General features: G+C 43.3%; 1 protein-coding gene across 1 annotated transcript in view; it reads left to right on the forward strand.

Annotated features, from left to right (window-relative positions):
* Positions 1-15,379, forward strand: part of LOC137874052 (copine-9-like) — a 237,599-nt gene that overhangs the window by 14,556 nt on the left and 207,664 nt on the right. The window contains exons 2-3 of the mRNA XM_068712676.1: positions 2,876-2,916; positions 13,437-13,483. Of these exons, the coding sequence (XP_068568777.1) occupies positions 2,876-2,916; positions 13,437-13,483 (88 nt within the window). The remainder of the gene's footprint in view (positions 1-2,875; positions 2,917-13,436; positions 13,484-15,379) is intronic.

Raw genomic sequence — 15,379 nt, forward strand, 5'->3', positions numbered from 1 at the left:
AAATGCCAGGTAGGTCAGTGAGCACAGGGAGCCAGGACATCTCAGTGGGAGAATGTCAATCACAGCATGGGAGGGCTCTGATTGGATACCCAACTTCCCCCCATATCATGTCCTGAAGGTCTCAAGCATGAGGCCACATTACAAGAAAAAACCTTTGTCCCCTCAGTACAGAGATTAAGCGCCAACACAGATTCTCTGCCCTTGGAGCAAAAGTGCAGCACCAAAAAAAAAAAAAAACACCTTCATAGTTTTTCAGAAGAAAGACAGTTGCCTAGAAATAAGCATAGCTAATTATTCCGGTATTTCTGCCGAAATGCAGCATGTTCTCTCTGGTGGTTCATCGCCTCATCAAAGTGGAGCCCCTGCTGAGAAAGCAACCTCTAATAAATCCCTCACTACACATGTTCACCCAGAGAGAAGAAATGCAAGGCAACTTCATTGAAAAATGTGAAAAAAATTTGAAATTTGAGCCTCATTATTGCAAGGATTCTTTTTTTATGGATTCAGGGTGCTGCTGATGCTCAAACTCTTAGCACGCATTGCATAAGATGTGAATGAATAAAAGCAACACAGCAACATGCAAAAAGGGATGGTGTGATTAAGTATTGAATAAGAAACCAGACTTGGCAGCGTGGCCCTTAGGAAATGTCTCCAGTTCCCTGTAGATATACTGTATGTTCCAGCCAGCAGTCAGAGGCACACAGGAAGAGACGCTCACATCTGGGAGGCTATTAATAACGGCAATACAGCACCAATAAACAGCTACGTGATGCTTGTATGGAGTAACTGAAAAATTGATATTTAGTTATCAGGCTTTGCCAGTTAATAAACAGGTAAGTCGGCTCAGAGCCACATGGCAGATTTCCACTGGTAAGTATGTGTCAAGTTGTCAGAAATAAGAATACCATAAATATAACATCATACGCAGCCAGCACATGAACATGAACACGAACACACTGTATGTCGACACAAACGTGTGAGGATGCTCACTGTGCCGCTCCCCCGTAGACGCCTCGACAGCTCCAAACCCCCTGGAGAAGAACCATTCAACCTGCCACTTACTGCTTCTCAGCTCTTTATTGAACACGCTGTTTGTTATCACAGTCAATTCTCACTAATGTGTCAAGTTGTTAGGAGGAAATTGGGTGGTAATGCCGTCAATGATTTGATGTCTGTGTGTCATGATGCTTCTTTGTGTTTGTTAGTATGATTCATTTCCCTTGACGCAGCTACAAAATGAAGAAAAATGAAATCCTCTGAAGTGTCAGCTTTAATATTATTGAACAGGGAATGAGCAACATGTTCTCACTCCCAACTCGTCAAATACAGACGCTCGGTCAGTGGCCCTGCGCTTCAAATTATGACGCTTGACACTGACTTTGGTTTCACACGGCACACGAACACTGGACTCCTGGGTGAAAGTCTGTGTTTTTAAGACGCCAACCACCCAACACAACCTCCTCCCTAAGTGGACTTTAACGTAGGGGTGGGCAGTATACCAGTTTCACCGTTGTCAGCGCTGTCACATTGGGCCCGACATGTATACCCTTACATTGCCAAAAGAGGTAGAATTGTGTTTTCAGTGGAGTATTCCTTTCAATTTTAATACTGTGATATGATACTGTCACAGCAAAAACAAACAAATACTGTGATATAAGTTTTAGCCCATGTCACCCACCCGTATCCTCAAGCTCTTTGACCCTCTGAACAACCAGCAGTTTTGGGGCGTTTTTTGCTTTATTTTCACTGCGATATAAAAGTCCTGCACCTCTATGGAAACTGCACAGTCATCGCTAGAAGTAGAGAGAACTCCAACATGTCTTTTGTGCAGTATAACACAGTTACAATGCCATAAATCATAAAAAAAGAAAAAACTTAAATTTGTATTTCTTTGATAATTTATTTTACAAAAAATGGAAAACAGTGGAATCTATATATCTAACACTTTTATTGGGAAAGTGTTGCCAATGTTGGAAAAAAAAATGGAGACTTAATATGCTATCTATATTTACATTTTCACAACCTGCAGTTAATCATGGATCCCCAGTTAGACTTATCTTGGGGTGACTGTGGCTTAGTGTTGGAGCGGGTTTTCCCTCAATCAGAAGGTTGGTGGTTCGATCCGCAGCTCCGCTAGTCCATGTCAAGGTTTTCTTGGGACACTTAACCCCAAAGTTCTCCCGATGGTTGTGCCATTGGTGTGTGAATGTGTGCGACTGGGTGAATGCCATGTAGTGTAAAAGAGCTTTGAGTGGTCGGAAGACCAGAAAGGCGCTGTACAAGTACAAGTCCATTTACCATTTAGGCTGAGGAGCGCAGAATTGAATGTTTTTTACAGCATCTGGTTAGACCAAACGGTTTATTTGGAGCAAAATTACGAATGTAGAATGAAGTGTTTTTGAGGAAATATTACAATTTTAAGCTTCCATTTTGGTTGCTTTTTCTAAAGGAAGCGGTTGTCACACACAACGTGTTCGTAGACCGTCTGTGAGATGAAAATCTGCCGATAATGTTGTCATGTTTTTACAGGTTCTGGTTCTGATGAACGGCGTAGTTTTGGTGATTGTTTTAAGAACACATGCTTCTCAATCCCGTTTTGCGGTTCTGATTTGATAAGATTAAACCAGCTCAGTAAATTAGGATTTCTTAGGCAGTAACAATGGTGTGAAGTACCTTAAGAGCCTGGTGGTATTCTGACTGTACAGGTTTGAGTGTTGTACAGGAGAAGTACGGTGCTGTATTCTTTGTTTCACTGAAGACAGCAGTGATTAAGACACAAAATGGGCCACCGCTGCACCATTTCAGCAACCCTGAAACTGTTTATTAAATATGAAATAATCTGAGCTCTCTAACAACCTCTTTCCTTTCGTTGCAGAAATCTGTTGGACATGGACACCTTTTCCAAGTCAGATCCAGGTAACTGCTGCCGTTTTCTCATTCGTTATTTTTAATCAAATTCAGCTTTCACATTTGTAATTTCAGCATCGCGGTGATTTCACATCACCCGATGCCAATTTACATTACACAACACATCGCTCAGCTGAACGTGTTCAATTTCACAGCGATTATTAAATTGCCGCGTCACACACAGCGAGCATCAGTGAAGCCCGAAACACAATAAGTGACTTCCGGAGCATTTACAGACACAATACAGCAGCCCAGGGAAAAAAGAGCCGCGTCCCAGGGGCCAACCGGCACACTTTCTATCAGGTTAGCTTCCAATTAGGGCATCTAACCACTGGAGGATGATCGACTCTTTGATTGCTGGCCACACGTACAGAGACATATGTATGGGATACAGCAGTGAGTGGTGGACAACAGAGTGACTGTGATTAGTGCTACTCTTTGAGAGAGAGAGAGAGAGATTTAGTTCTTTGGGTAGACAGCATTCACATGGTTTATCATTTCATCATCCTCATCATGGTTGTCACCACCATCCTTATCATCTTTCAATCTACTGTTTAACAAGTAGCGGTGTAACGGATTCCCCCTCACGGTTAGGCAGTCATGTGAACCGCGGATTAATTACACAGTTTAACAATCACAGTGTGAAATAAAGATTTACTGCCGATCGGTTGATATTCAGTAAAAATATGTGATCGGGATGTCATTAATGCTGTTCACCAATCCCTGATAATGCTACACAACAGATCTGTGTTGAAATTGTTTAAAAGGAGGAAGGTTACATTTATATTATGATGCGTTCAGGCTCTGTTCAGGAAAAATGAGTATTCTGGAGCCTTGTATACCAGCTTTGTGTGGCTTTGTTAGCTGTATCTTGGGAACATACCAGTGTTATTAAATATACTGTATGTGTGAAATGTCATTTAATTTACTGACATTGGATAATACACCTTACATGGACTGCCAATTTGAAACCTCAAGTTTGTCATTTTGGGCTGTCGCCATCTTGATTTCTTTTTAAGCCAGCAGTGACCATATTTGGATGAGAGAGGGTCAGCAGTCGACAGCAGTCAGGTACAAAAGCTGCTGAAAGTCACAAGATAGTGCCAGCTCGCTAGGGTGAGCACAGACACAGACACCTGCTAATTAGTGCCAACATATGAATAGAGTCGGGGTCAACCCCTGACTAATTGCCAGAACGATCAATGATCTGGCTGTGCAGGCATTAAACTGTAGTTCTGTGGTCCCAAAGTACCCTGTCTGGTCCTACTGCTTTGGTGATATCAATCTTCGTCAGAGTGGATCTCACCAGATGTTGGTGTGTGTGTGTGACAGAAGATAAATAAAGAATAACAAATAAAAGAATATATTTAAAGGAAGAAAACTAAATACATATATTATTAATAATAACTAGTATTATAATAATAACAAGTACAACATATAAATTAATAAAAATAAATAATTCATTGATTTTTCAGAGATATAAGATTGTATGATGTACTTTTTGGAAAGGTCTCGGTTGAACTGAACATTGAACGCTACATAGACATGCAACTACAAAAACAGCTCCTAACTGTTCAAAGTGTGTGTGTGTGTGTGTGTCATCAGTGGGTCCATGCATGCTATGTGTTGTTGTTCAGATGTTTTACACTGAGTGTGTACATGTATAAGTGCTGTCGGGTCATGTATTCCACAGCGGCTGTTTCTCTGTAGCACAGATGAAGGAGCCTCAGATCTCGGTGTCAAAGCATGCACACCAAAAGAAAAGAAAATTCTCTTTGAACATTAGTCGCACACTATAACCCGATAAAACCCTTTTGAGCTGGCACTGCGTTGTGCTCGACTCAACAAAAAGCCAAGTCACAACGAATGTGGCGTGAAGCAGGCACGCTGACTTTAAGTGGCCCTCAGGTAAAGGAGCGTGTGTTGTTGTTGGATATTAATCAATCATCAACCACTGACCCACAAGATTCCTGCCTTGCCTGCAGGGTTGCTGTGGTAGAAGGGCTAACAAGCCGCCCAGCTACAACGATAACCATCATTAACCGACAACTGCAGTGTGCACACAAGAGTTGGCAGCCCCGGTGTTGTGTGCATTCTAGTGGACACACGCAGCCACTTTTCCCAATAAGTCTCCACCACATATATTAGTTTAGCTGCGAGGTTGTCAGCTGTGGGTCCGTCTGGGAGACTCCATCAGGGTTTTACGCCGGTGTAGTGCAAGTCTGTAACATTAGCGAGTGTCCGGTAGAGAGAGAGAGAGATGGTGAGTATGAAGTTAACAGTATACGTTAGAGCTATGAACGTAGCAGTGCAGTGTGTCTACAGTTCATTTGTGGGTGAATAAATGCTTCAACTCCTCAAGACCCAGGCCGCATTTTTGCCCTGTTAAAAAAAATTATTCTTTTAACTGTTTAAAATCAGTCAAAATGATTAGTGTCGGGTTAGCGGTTAAATGGTTCATTTTTAACATCCCTATATTGTACTTTACTGTAATACACAAAGCATGCTGGGTTGTTTAAATTGTACTTTTGGCCATGCATCTTAAGTCGAGTCAATATTATTTTTATAGCCCAACATAACAGATTACAAATGTACAGCCTGTACAGCATACACATGTATCTTCTATACACATCCAGCATACACTCTATATATCTTTAGACCCTGAATTCGTACAAGAAAAGGTTCTCCCCTAAAATCTGCTTTAATTGTTTTTAATTACATTATGAAATGGAGATTCATTTGAAGTATCTGCAACAGCAGGCTTGGGGCGATATGAGTTTATTGTTCACGATATTATTCGGCCGTGATAACTGTCCTCACTTGTCTACGATAACAGAACACTTAACCAATAATGCAACACCTCTTATGAATTTTTCTCTATATTCAGTCTCTCTTTCCCTCCTCTTTTTTTCTCCAACCTTCACCACATTGTTGTAGTGAATAGAGAAAACATGTCAACATGCTAGCATGCGTCTGACACCGTATGTAGTCACCCATGTACAGTAGCTCTAACTGATGTCTGCTCTTGTTACAAATGCGCCTATTCTGCCGATTCTTTGGTTTTAAACCAAACGGAAAAGAAGAGCCAGAAAACGTTTCTATCTGCTTCGTCCGGCTGAACACATCAGATTTAGTTAACTGTGTGAGTGTATGGGGCAGGAAGAGATCCTCAGTTACAGTAGAAGCCACTGATTGACACCTGCAACCTCAAACTTCCTGAGCAGATGACGTGGCACTTCTAGACAAAGAAAAAACATCTATTCAAGGGCAAACCAATTGAGATGTGTTTGATGTACCATCTCAGATGTCACAGAAGTGTGGTGTTTTTGTTTGTCCTCGGTGCATTCATTTCACAGCTCCACAACAAACTCTCACACATACATCTTTGTGGTTGAAGCCTAATTATCTAATGTCTGACTGTAGATCTGGATTTGGTTCACAGACTCCAGCTCTCTCATCTAACTCAACAATCAGTTATTATGATAAGACGAAGATACAAACCTGAAACGTTCCGATTTTGCAAAATGTTTGCTTTTGGGGGGGGGGGGGGGGTAAATGTCAACTGTGATAAACATTTATCGCAAACAAGTTTTGTGGGATTAAAAACAGTGACAGGCAGGCAGAAACCGCGGCTGTCAGTCAGGATTAAAGATTATAATCTGTTGATTTGTCATTCATGAACTTAATTCCAGAGGACATTCAATGAAAGATTTTGACAGTTATCTAATGTATCTGCTGTCTCTTAACTCAGATTTATGATTAACATAATTCTGGTGTTATTACCTTCCAATACACTCAACACTTTTACATTACACTTACTGCACATCTCACTTGTTTATAGTCCTGTTCTCTGTTCGTCTGTGCACTTTATTTTATATTTCACTTTATTTAATATTTTGCTTTATTTTATATTTCACTTTATTTTATATTTTACTTTATTTTATATTTCACTTCATTTTATATTTTACTTTATTTTATATTTCACTTTATTTTATATTTCACTTTATTTTATATTTTACTTTATTTCATATTTTACTTTATTTTATATTTTACTGTAAATTTTAATATGTTTCTACTTTTTGCACTGTGTTGATTGTTTAATGTTATGCACTACCCGTCATGTCAAATTCCTTGAATGTGCAACATACTTTGGCAATAAATGGTGATTCTGATTCTGATTCAAGGGTACCATCAGTAGACGACAATGTGGGGGATTTTGTATAACTATGTAGTATGGTACAAATGGTATTGAAGATTTTGGACGGACTGCAGTAAGGTGGGGACAGTTAGGTAATCAGAGGCACACACAGTCAGTTAGCTGGCCACGCCTCCTTTATTGACACATCCCCAGCGATTAGCCTTTCTTCGTGTGCTGGGCAGAGGTGGGGGACCATGATGGAGGGTAATGATCGTGTCAGAGGGGTCCTGAACTTCAAACCCTTCCTCCCCACCGGGGGGGCAGAAGCTGCACTCGCTGTGGCCCCGATGCCCCCTCAGCTCTTTGATGTCCCCATGGTTAGAACCCTCTGTCTGACCCAGGCGTCCGGCCACAACAGGACGAGGTCGATACATACTGATAATGTCACGCAGCACTCACCAGGTAGATCCACGCCTGTAGGTACCCGACTCGGTTCAGAGCCGAAGTTAATACATGTTCACACACAAGCGTTGGTATTCGACGAAGTGGGGAGTGAGAACAGGTTGCTAAACGGCTACTGCAGCTTCCATGTTGACTGAAAATTACCACGGCGAGAGATGACATCACCCTTTACTGATTGGTTAGGTCAAAATAACAACCCCTCCCAAACAGGAAGCGGCTCACATGATGACTGAATAATGGAAGTGAAGCTAAAAGGCGATTCCCTCCTGATTTTCGTGCTAGCTCTCTTGAGAGTTTGCATTCCAATCAGCTTGAATGGTGGCCTTTCATTGGAAGTCTATATTCTCTCTCTTTATTTCAATGGAGGTCACAAACAAATGCTCCCCCGAGAGTGCACTTCATATATCAGACTTATTACGAGCTCAGCACTGTGGCGGGTTCTTATTAAATAAAGTCCAGAATTGTAATAAAACAGTATAACTCTGATGGAAGACGGGACTTACAGGCAGCATTGCTGTTGCACGTTCGCTCCTTTCCAAGTGGGCCATGCAGCGCCTTTCTCCGAGGAGCGCATCCCATTGGACTGTTCCTGCTCCGAGTGTTGGATGACTTGTGTTTACCAGTCTCTGCTGGCTGAGTGCGGGTCGGCTTTGGCTGTGCCTTCATCTCGGTGGAAATGCCTGTGAGATTAGATTTTTGATTCCAGCTATCATCTGCTCACATCCTTTAGGCGGGCCCGCACTGACCAGGCGTGATGGGTTTCTCCTCACATTAATGATCCATCACACAAATCTTTGCTTTCACACAAAAGAAATACCCCAAACCACCATTCATTGACTGCTGCTTTGAAGTTTAGCACAGAAACATAGAATATTTTCAGAAAGCTCCTCCATGACCCAGTTTCTACATAAAAATATATGCTGGTAGAGTTCTTTTGAGGTCTTAAAATACAATTACATTTATCTCCTTCACTGGGCACCTGTGTTCTTCTCCAGGTCTCTCCAAATTAACTGACCTTTCTGACTTTTTATGTGCAAGTAAACTGCATGCAATTCAACTCAGGAAAAAGCAGAGCAGAATTCTGCCCTTTGGAGTACAAAAGGCATCGCTAGGGCAGTTCAGCCTGCCTTGTACCATTTGCATATATAAAAGTACAATTATCCACCCCAAGTAAATAAACATACCTTTTAATTTTCGCTTCGAAACGGAGAGCACCACCTGCACCACAGTCCTCGTCAGCTCCCACTGTTGTCCCGTGGATGACGTAGACAGTTCCGCATGTCCGCTAGATATCACGTCTCCATTTCGTGTCCATTTCTTCTCACCTGCTGAAGAAGAGCTTCACAGGAGAATGTAACGTGTGCGGAGGAAATGTCGCCCTTCTCACTGTGTCCGTGCGGCATGTATTTAAAGGTATTTCTTGTGCTGGAATACTGCTCAGCCACAAAATACAAATGTAAACACAATTTGTGTCCTCTTTCCCACTGAGCAAATAAAAAAACACATAAATCGATATTATATCAATGTTGCTTTATGAGACTAGATATTGTCTCAGATTCTGGATATTGTAATATTGTACTATGACATAAGTGTTGTCTTTTCCGGCGAGTAGAGAGTTGCAGTAGTCCAGGTGGGAGATGACAAGAGGCTGGATGAGCACCTGCGCTGTCTCGTCAGTGAGGAAGGGGCGAATCCTCCTGATGTTGTAAAGCAGGAATCTGCAGGAGCGTGTAACGGATGAAATGTTTGCTGAGAATGACAGTTGGTCATGCAGGGTCACACCCAGGTTCCTCGCAGTCCAAGTCGGTGTCACCACGGTATCATCAATGGTGATGGACAGGTCCCGGTGCGGGCAACCCTTCCCCGGGAGGAACAGTAGCTCAGTTTTTTCCAGGTTGAGCTTGAGGTGGTGTGTTGTCATCCACTTCGAGATGTCAGCCAAGCACGCAGCGATGCGTGCCTCCACTTGGGTGTCACCGGGGGGAAATGACAAGACCAGCTGGGTGTCATCGGTATAACAATGGTAAGAGAAGTCATGCGAGCGAATAACAGAACCCAGAGATGTTGTGTAGAAAGAGAAGAGAAGGGGGCCCAGGACTGAACCTTGTGGAACCCCCGTAGTCAGCATGCGTTGTTCTGACACGGCCCCCCTCCAGGTCACCTGGTAGGATCGACTTGTCAGGTAGGATACAAACGGGGAGAGTGCAGAGCCTGAGACGCCCATCCCCTCGAGGGTGGAGAGGAGGATCTGATGGTTCACAGTGTCAAACGCCGCAGACAGGTCCAGGAGAATCAGGACAGAGGAGAGAGAGTTAGCTCTCGTGGCGTGAAGCGACTTTGTCACTGCAAGGAGGGCTGTCTCTGTCGAGTGACCCACTTTGAACCTGGACTGGTGGGGGTCCAAAAGGCTGTTCTGGTGGAGATATGAAGACAGTTGGTTAAAGACAGCACGTTCAAGTGTTTTGGATAGAAAGGGTAGAAGAGAAACCAGTCTGAAGTTCTTGACATCAGAGGGGTAGAGCGATGGTTTCTTCAGAAGGGGGGTGACTCTGGCAGTCTTGAAGGATGTGGGAAAGCATCCTGAAACAAGAGATGTGTTGATGAGGTGAGTGAGGAAAGGAAGGAGTTCAGTCGCAATAGACTGAAGAAGAGGGGAAGGGATCGGGTCAAGGAAGCACGTGGTGAGGCGGTTAGATGTAACAAGGTTGAAGACCTCGTTAGGGGAGAGGGGAGCTAGATAGGGTAAGATGGGGCATGGAGAGGGGAGGGAGAGCTGTGGGGGCAGGGCTGGACAGGATGGAGAGGGAGAGGGTGGACAAGGACACCGAGAGAGGGAGAAGGGAGGAAGTAGGAGAGGGGGGTGGGGGTTGGAGGAGTGAAGTGAAAGTTTCAAAGAGTTTTTTAGGATTGGAAGCAGAGGTTAGGATTTTAGAGCGGAAGAACGCAGCTTTAGCAGTAGATAGAGAGGAGGAAAAAGTGGAAAGAAGAGCTTGGAAGTTAAAAAGGTCCTCCGGGAGTTTACCTTTTCTCCATTTACGCTCTGCCTCTCTTAGGCTCCGTCTATCAGTACGCACTGAGTCCGACAGCCATGGGGCAGGTGGAGTTGGCCGTGCAGGCCTGGAGGTGAAGGGACAGAGTTTGTCCAAAGAAGAAGTAAGGGTGGAGAGGAGAAGATCAGTAGCAGTATCAGAGGATAGGAGAGAGAAGGATTCAGGGTCAGGGAGAGCAGAGGTAAAAGAAGAGGAAAGATCAGCAGGGGAGAGGGAGCGGAGATGACTATGGGTAGAAACCATGTGGGTAGGTGGAGGAAGTGATGGGGGAGAGGATAGGGAGAGGGAGTAGGACATGAAATAGTGGTCAGAGAGCTGGAGGGGAGTGACAGAGAGGTTAGCAGTAGAGCAGTGTCTAGTGAAGATAAGATTCAGCTGGTTGCCGGCCTTGTGGGTAGGAGGAGAAGAGGAGTGGTAAAGGTCGAAGGAAGAGAGGAAGGAGAGAAGAGGTTCAAACTTATCAGTCTGGATGAGTGCGGAGCCATCATCATGGAAGTGTGAGACTAATGTGTCAAGCTCCTCCAGGAACTCACCAAGAGGCCTTGGTGGGCGATACACAACAGCAATGGTGAGCTTGACTGGATAAGTGACATGAAATTTGAAAGAGGACGGGGAGAACAGTGGAACAGAGACGAGAGTATTTCCATTTTGGGGAAATTAGCAGGCCAGTACCACCACCCCGCCTCGCAGCTCTGGGAGTGTGAGAGAAAGAGTACACATCTGACAGGGCTGCGGGTGTGGTGGTGTTTTCTGGTGTGATCCAGGTCTCAGTTAGAGCAAGAAAGTTGAGGGAGAGCAAGGAAGCGTAACCTGAGAATAACTCAGCTTTCGGCACTGCCGACTGGCAATTCCAGAGCCCCCCTGCCACCACTTGCTCGCCACAAGCTGAGAGAGTAGGATAGATGAGGTTAGTGGGGTCACGGCACCTGAAAGCGGCCCAATGTCTATGTGACTACCGGGCAGAGGAACGGACAAAAATAGGATGCAAACACATGGTAGTCAATAGAAACAGATTATTGACCCGCAAATACACGCTCGAGAAGTCTTAGCTTGACGATATGGGGCTTGAAAAAGTCGCCCTGTTGCAATCTTCACAGGAAACTACTTGGTCAGGTTTAGTTTACTAAACTAAGTTTACTTAAATAAGATTGTTACGTGACAAAGAAATCAATGTTGATTTCTGGTTTCACATTTGTTTCCTGAGTGAAAGTCCAAGTTTTTGTGGGATATTGACTTTGTGGGATATTTATGAATTCCAATGCATTACTTTTTGTAGGTGAAGCTATATGTACAGTGTGTCTGACTATCCAGAGAAGGCGAAGTCACGTCTGATGAGCCCCTCACACTTTGTGCCAACATGTAACGTTCACTGACATCATGCATCACTCACACTGTAAATGTTTTAGGAGGGCTGGCCTCCATCAAGTAAAGAACACCCCATAGTGCATATTTGTGGTCATTATGGATGCTTGTTTGTGCCACACACACACACACACACACACACACACACACACACACACACACACACACACACACACACACACAGTCACTCAGCCTGAAGCCTAAATGCTTCACTTTCGCTCTTCCTACCAAATGGAATAAGTTAGCCAACCGTCCCTAAACTCTCAGCCTCTTTCTCTCTGTTTCGGTATTTATTAATTTAGCTTGACCCTGTTTTCCTCTCCTCCCTCCTCCCTCCGTTGCTTTTTATTTCTTCTTCGAAGAGGAGAGCAGAGCGAGAGAATGTGGATATGTACGGGTCCCAGTGGTAGCTGGGTCGTCGTGGTCGACTGGCCTGCTGTCCCGCTGAAGCAGAAACACGATGCGCTCTCCACGCAGACTACCATTACCGAGGGGAGGGGAGAGGGGAGGAGAGTAGAGGGAAGAAGAAAGGGGAAGGGAGAAGAGGAGAGGAGGGGAGAGGGGAGGAGAGGAGAGAAGAGGAGGGGAGGGGAGAGGACAAGAGTGAAGAGGAAGAGACAAATGGGGAGAGGAGGGGAACCGAAAAGGAGAGGGGTACTGTAGTAGAGTGCGGAGGACAGGAGAGGGGAGAAGTAGAGGGAAGAGGAAAGTGGAAGGGAGAGGAAGAGAGGAGGGGAAGGGAAGAGGAGAGGAGTAGTAGAGTGTGGAGGACAAGAGAGGGAAGAAGGTAAGAGAAGTGGAGAGGGAGAGGAAGAGTTGTCCTTCGTGTGACAAATGCTTGCGTCATAAAACACAACCAAAACTAAGCTTAAAATTGTGATAATTCATTAAAAAAATGTATTCTACATGTCTCATTTAAAATTTCGTCCCAAATAAATCTTTTACTCTAAATTCTGCACTCTTCAGCGCAACTGGAAGCTGTGATTGATTCACCTGATTGATTCAAACAGTCACCTGACAAAGTTCAGTGAAACTTGGACTGAACTGCAGCCTGTTAACAGAGCAGAGAGGAGAGGTTGTAAAAGTGTGAATAGCTTAATACACGTGGTTGCTCCATTTTTTTAAAAACATTGGTAACTCTTGTGGGCACTTAGAAACAAGTTGGATATATAGATTCCATTGTTTGCTAATTTCTGTAAAATAAATTATCAAAGAAATTCAACTTGTGTTTCTTTTTTTTGTGATTTATGGCATTATAATTATTATTCTTTACTGAAGACATGTGTGAGTTCTCTCTACTTCTAGCCATGACTCTGTTGTTTCCACAGAGGTGCAGAATGTTTATATTGCAGAGAAAATCAAAGCTACAGAGAGAAAAGTGTGACAGGTGTTTGTGGTTTAGTAGCTGTACTGCACCTGTGATTATCTGCTTCCATGATGTCTGATTTTGAGATGATTTGCCTTGAAATTTTAAAAGTGCGTAAACTCTTAAACGTATTTTTTGTTTGTCTTCTCAGTGGTGGTGTTGTACGTGCAAGGCCTGGGGACCAAGGAGTGGAGAGAGGTGAGTGGAATGTATTTTAAATCCTTCAGTTCAGATGAAATGGTATAACCTTCTTTTCAAATGCAGTTGGATACTGACAAAAAGAGAAAATGGTCTTGATGAGACGAAGACTTAAATAGCCTTTATTTAAAAATATATGTTTGTAAAATATTAGAGGTTCGCCGATTACAATTTTGTTCACCAGCGCCCTAAGAAACGATTTCAGTGTACACACTACCAACAATTCTAAATGCTATCCTTTTCCTTTGTTGTTTGTACATCTTTAGTGGTTATTTGCATAAAAACACACAATTTCTTGTGTTTGATGTTAGTTACATTCAAACTCTGCATTACTTTTTCCATCCTGAAAATGTATTCTATTCATAATGCACTAGTATACTGCCTATAGTTTTATTACACTTAATTATTTTGTCCTATGGTCTTCAGTGAAAATGATTTAAAGCTTACAGTCTACATCCGACTACTGTTAAATATTGTTTTAACTAGCACAATAGCTGTATTTATCAGATGTTTATAAAGAGAAACTATGAAGAAAACTATATGAAGAAATATGTTTTAGGCTGCAACAATATCTGCCACCTGCCATCAGGTCTGCTCATAACAAATGCTAATCCTGCAGTGGCTGCAGTCTGAAGTACCGAATTTCAAAATGAGCACTTGTACTGTGAAATCCCATTAATACACTCAGCTCTAGTGAGACATATATTCTGTGGTTAATTCAAGTTCACACTGTCCCTTTAAAATGTTTCTAGAGCTTGAGTGAGTTTGTATTGGAGAGCAGAAACACTTTTAGTCACTGATTACATTACAGTTATTTAGCAGACGCTTTTATCCAAAGCGACTTACAATTCAGTATCTATCTACACACCGTAGATACAGCTACAGGAGCAATTTTGGGGTTAAGTGTCTTGCTCAAGGACACATTGACATGAGACTAGCGGAGCAGGAGCCAGGGATTGAACCGCCGACCCTCTGATTGAAAGGCGGCCCTCTCCACTTAGCCACGGTCACTCACTGATGAAATAAAACATGTTGTTAAAATGGCAAAGAAAAAAGAAGAAAACAAAGCCAAGGTTAAAAAAAAGAAGCATTTTGTCATTCTCAGGGTATTGGAGATAAAATAAAATGGCCCATGCGTTCCTCCAGTGAGGTCAAAACTAAAAGAGTCTGAGCAGGCGTGAAGCGAAATGTCCTGTGACGGTCATACTGATCAGAGAGTTTTATAGCAAACAGAATGTAATAAAAACTAAGCCCTGCTGTGGAGCCTCAGCAGCCAAATATAGGAATTCAGAAATTGGAAAAAAACATCCAAGACGCTTTGGGAGGTCGGCGTGGAACGCTGAGGCTGTGTAAACATATAGACAACCTCTTTCTCTTCCTCCTCTCTGCCTCGGTGTCGCTCACTCTCTGTCTTGCAGTAATTTGTGCTTTGTGCTATCAGAGAAAATCAGTGTCACCTCAGCGGGGATCCAAACACATACACAGATCTCAGTGAGCCTCAATCAGTCTCACAGGGAGAGGAGGCTTTCAGCAGAACGGCATACACTCACACTCTCTCACACACACACACACACACACACACACACACACACACACACACACACACACACACACACACACACACACACACACACACACACACACACACACACACACACACACTCATTCTGTAAAGCGGTGGTTCATGCACGCATGGAACAGTATGGATCACTTTGCAGGTGTATGGCTATCTCACCGGCAGCCAGCACCAAACAAACGGGAATGTTGAGTTGTTTTAAGACATGGAGTAGCAGAGGAGGAAGAGACAGCTCAACCATTAGCTCAGTGATTATCTTTGATTGATTATCCTGTTCTTCTGATCAATTTCCGTACGGCATCACTAACGTCGCCTGCAGT

The sequence above is a fragment of the Cebidichthys violaceus genome, unplaced genomic scaffold (genome assembly GCF_023349555.1).
Source record: "Cebidichthys violaceus isolate CVI_PGR_0920_01 unplaced genomic scaffold, fCebVio1.0.p SCAF_17, whole genome shotgun sequence".
Lineage (NCBI taxonomy): Eukaryota > Metazoa > Chordata > Actinopteri > Perciformes > Stichaeidae > Cebidichthys > Cebidichthys violaceus.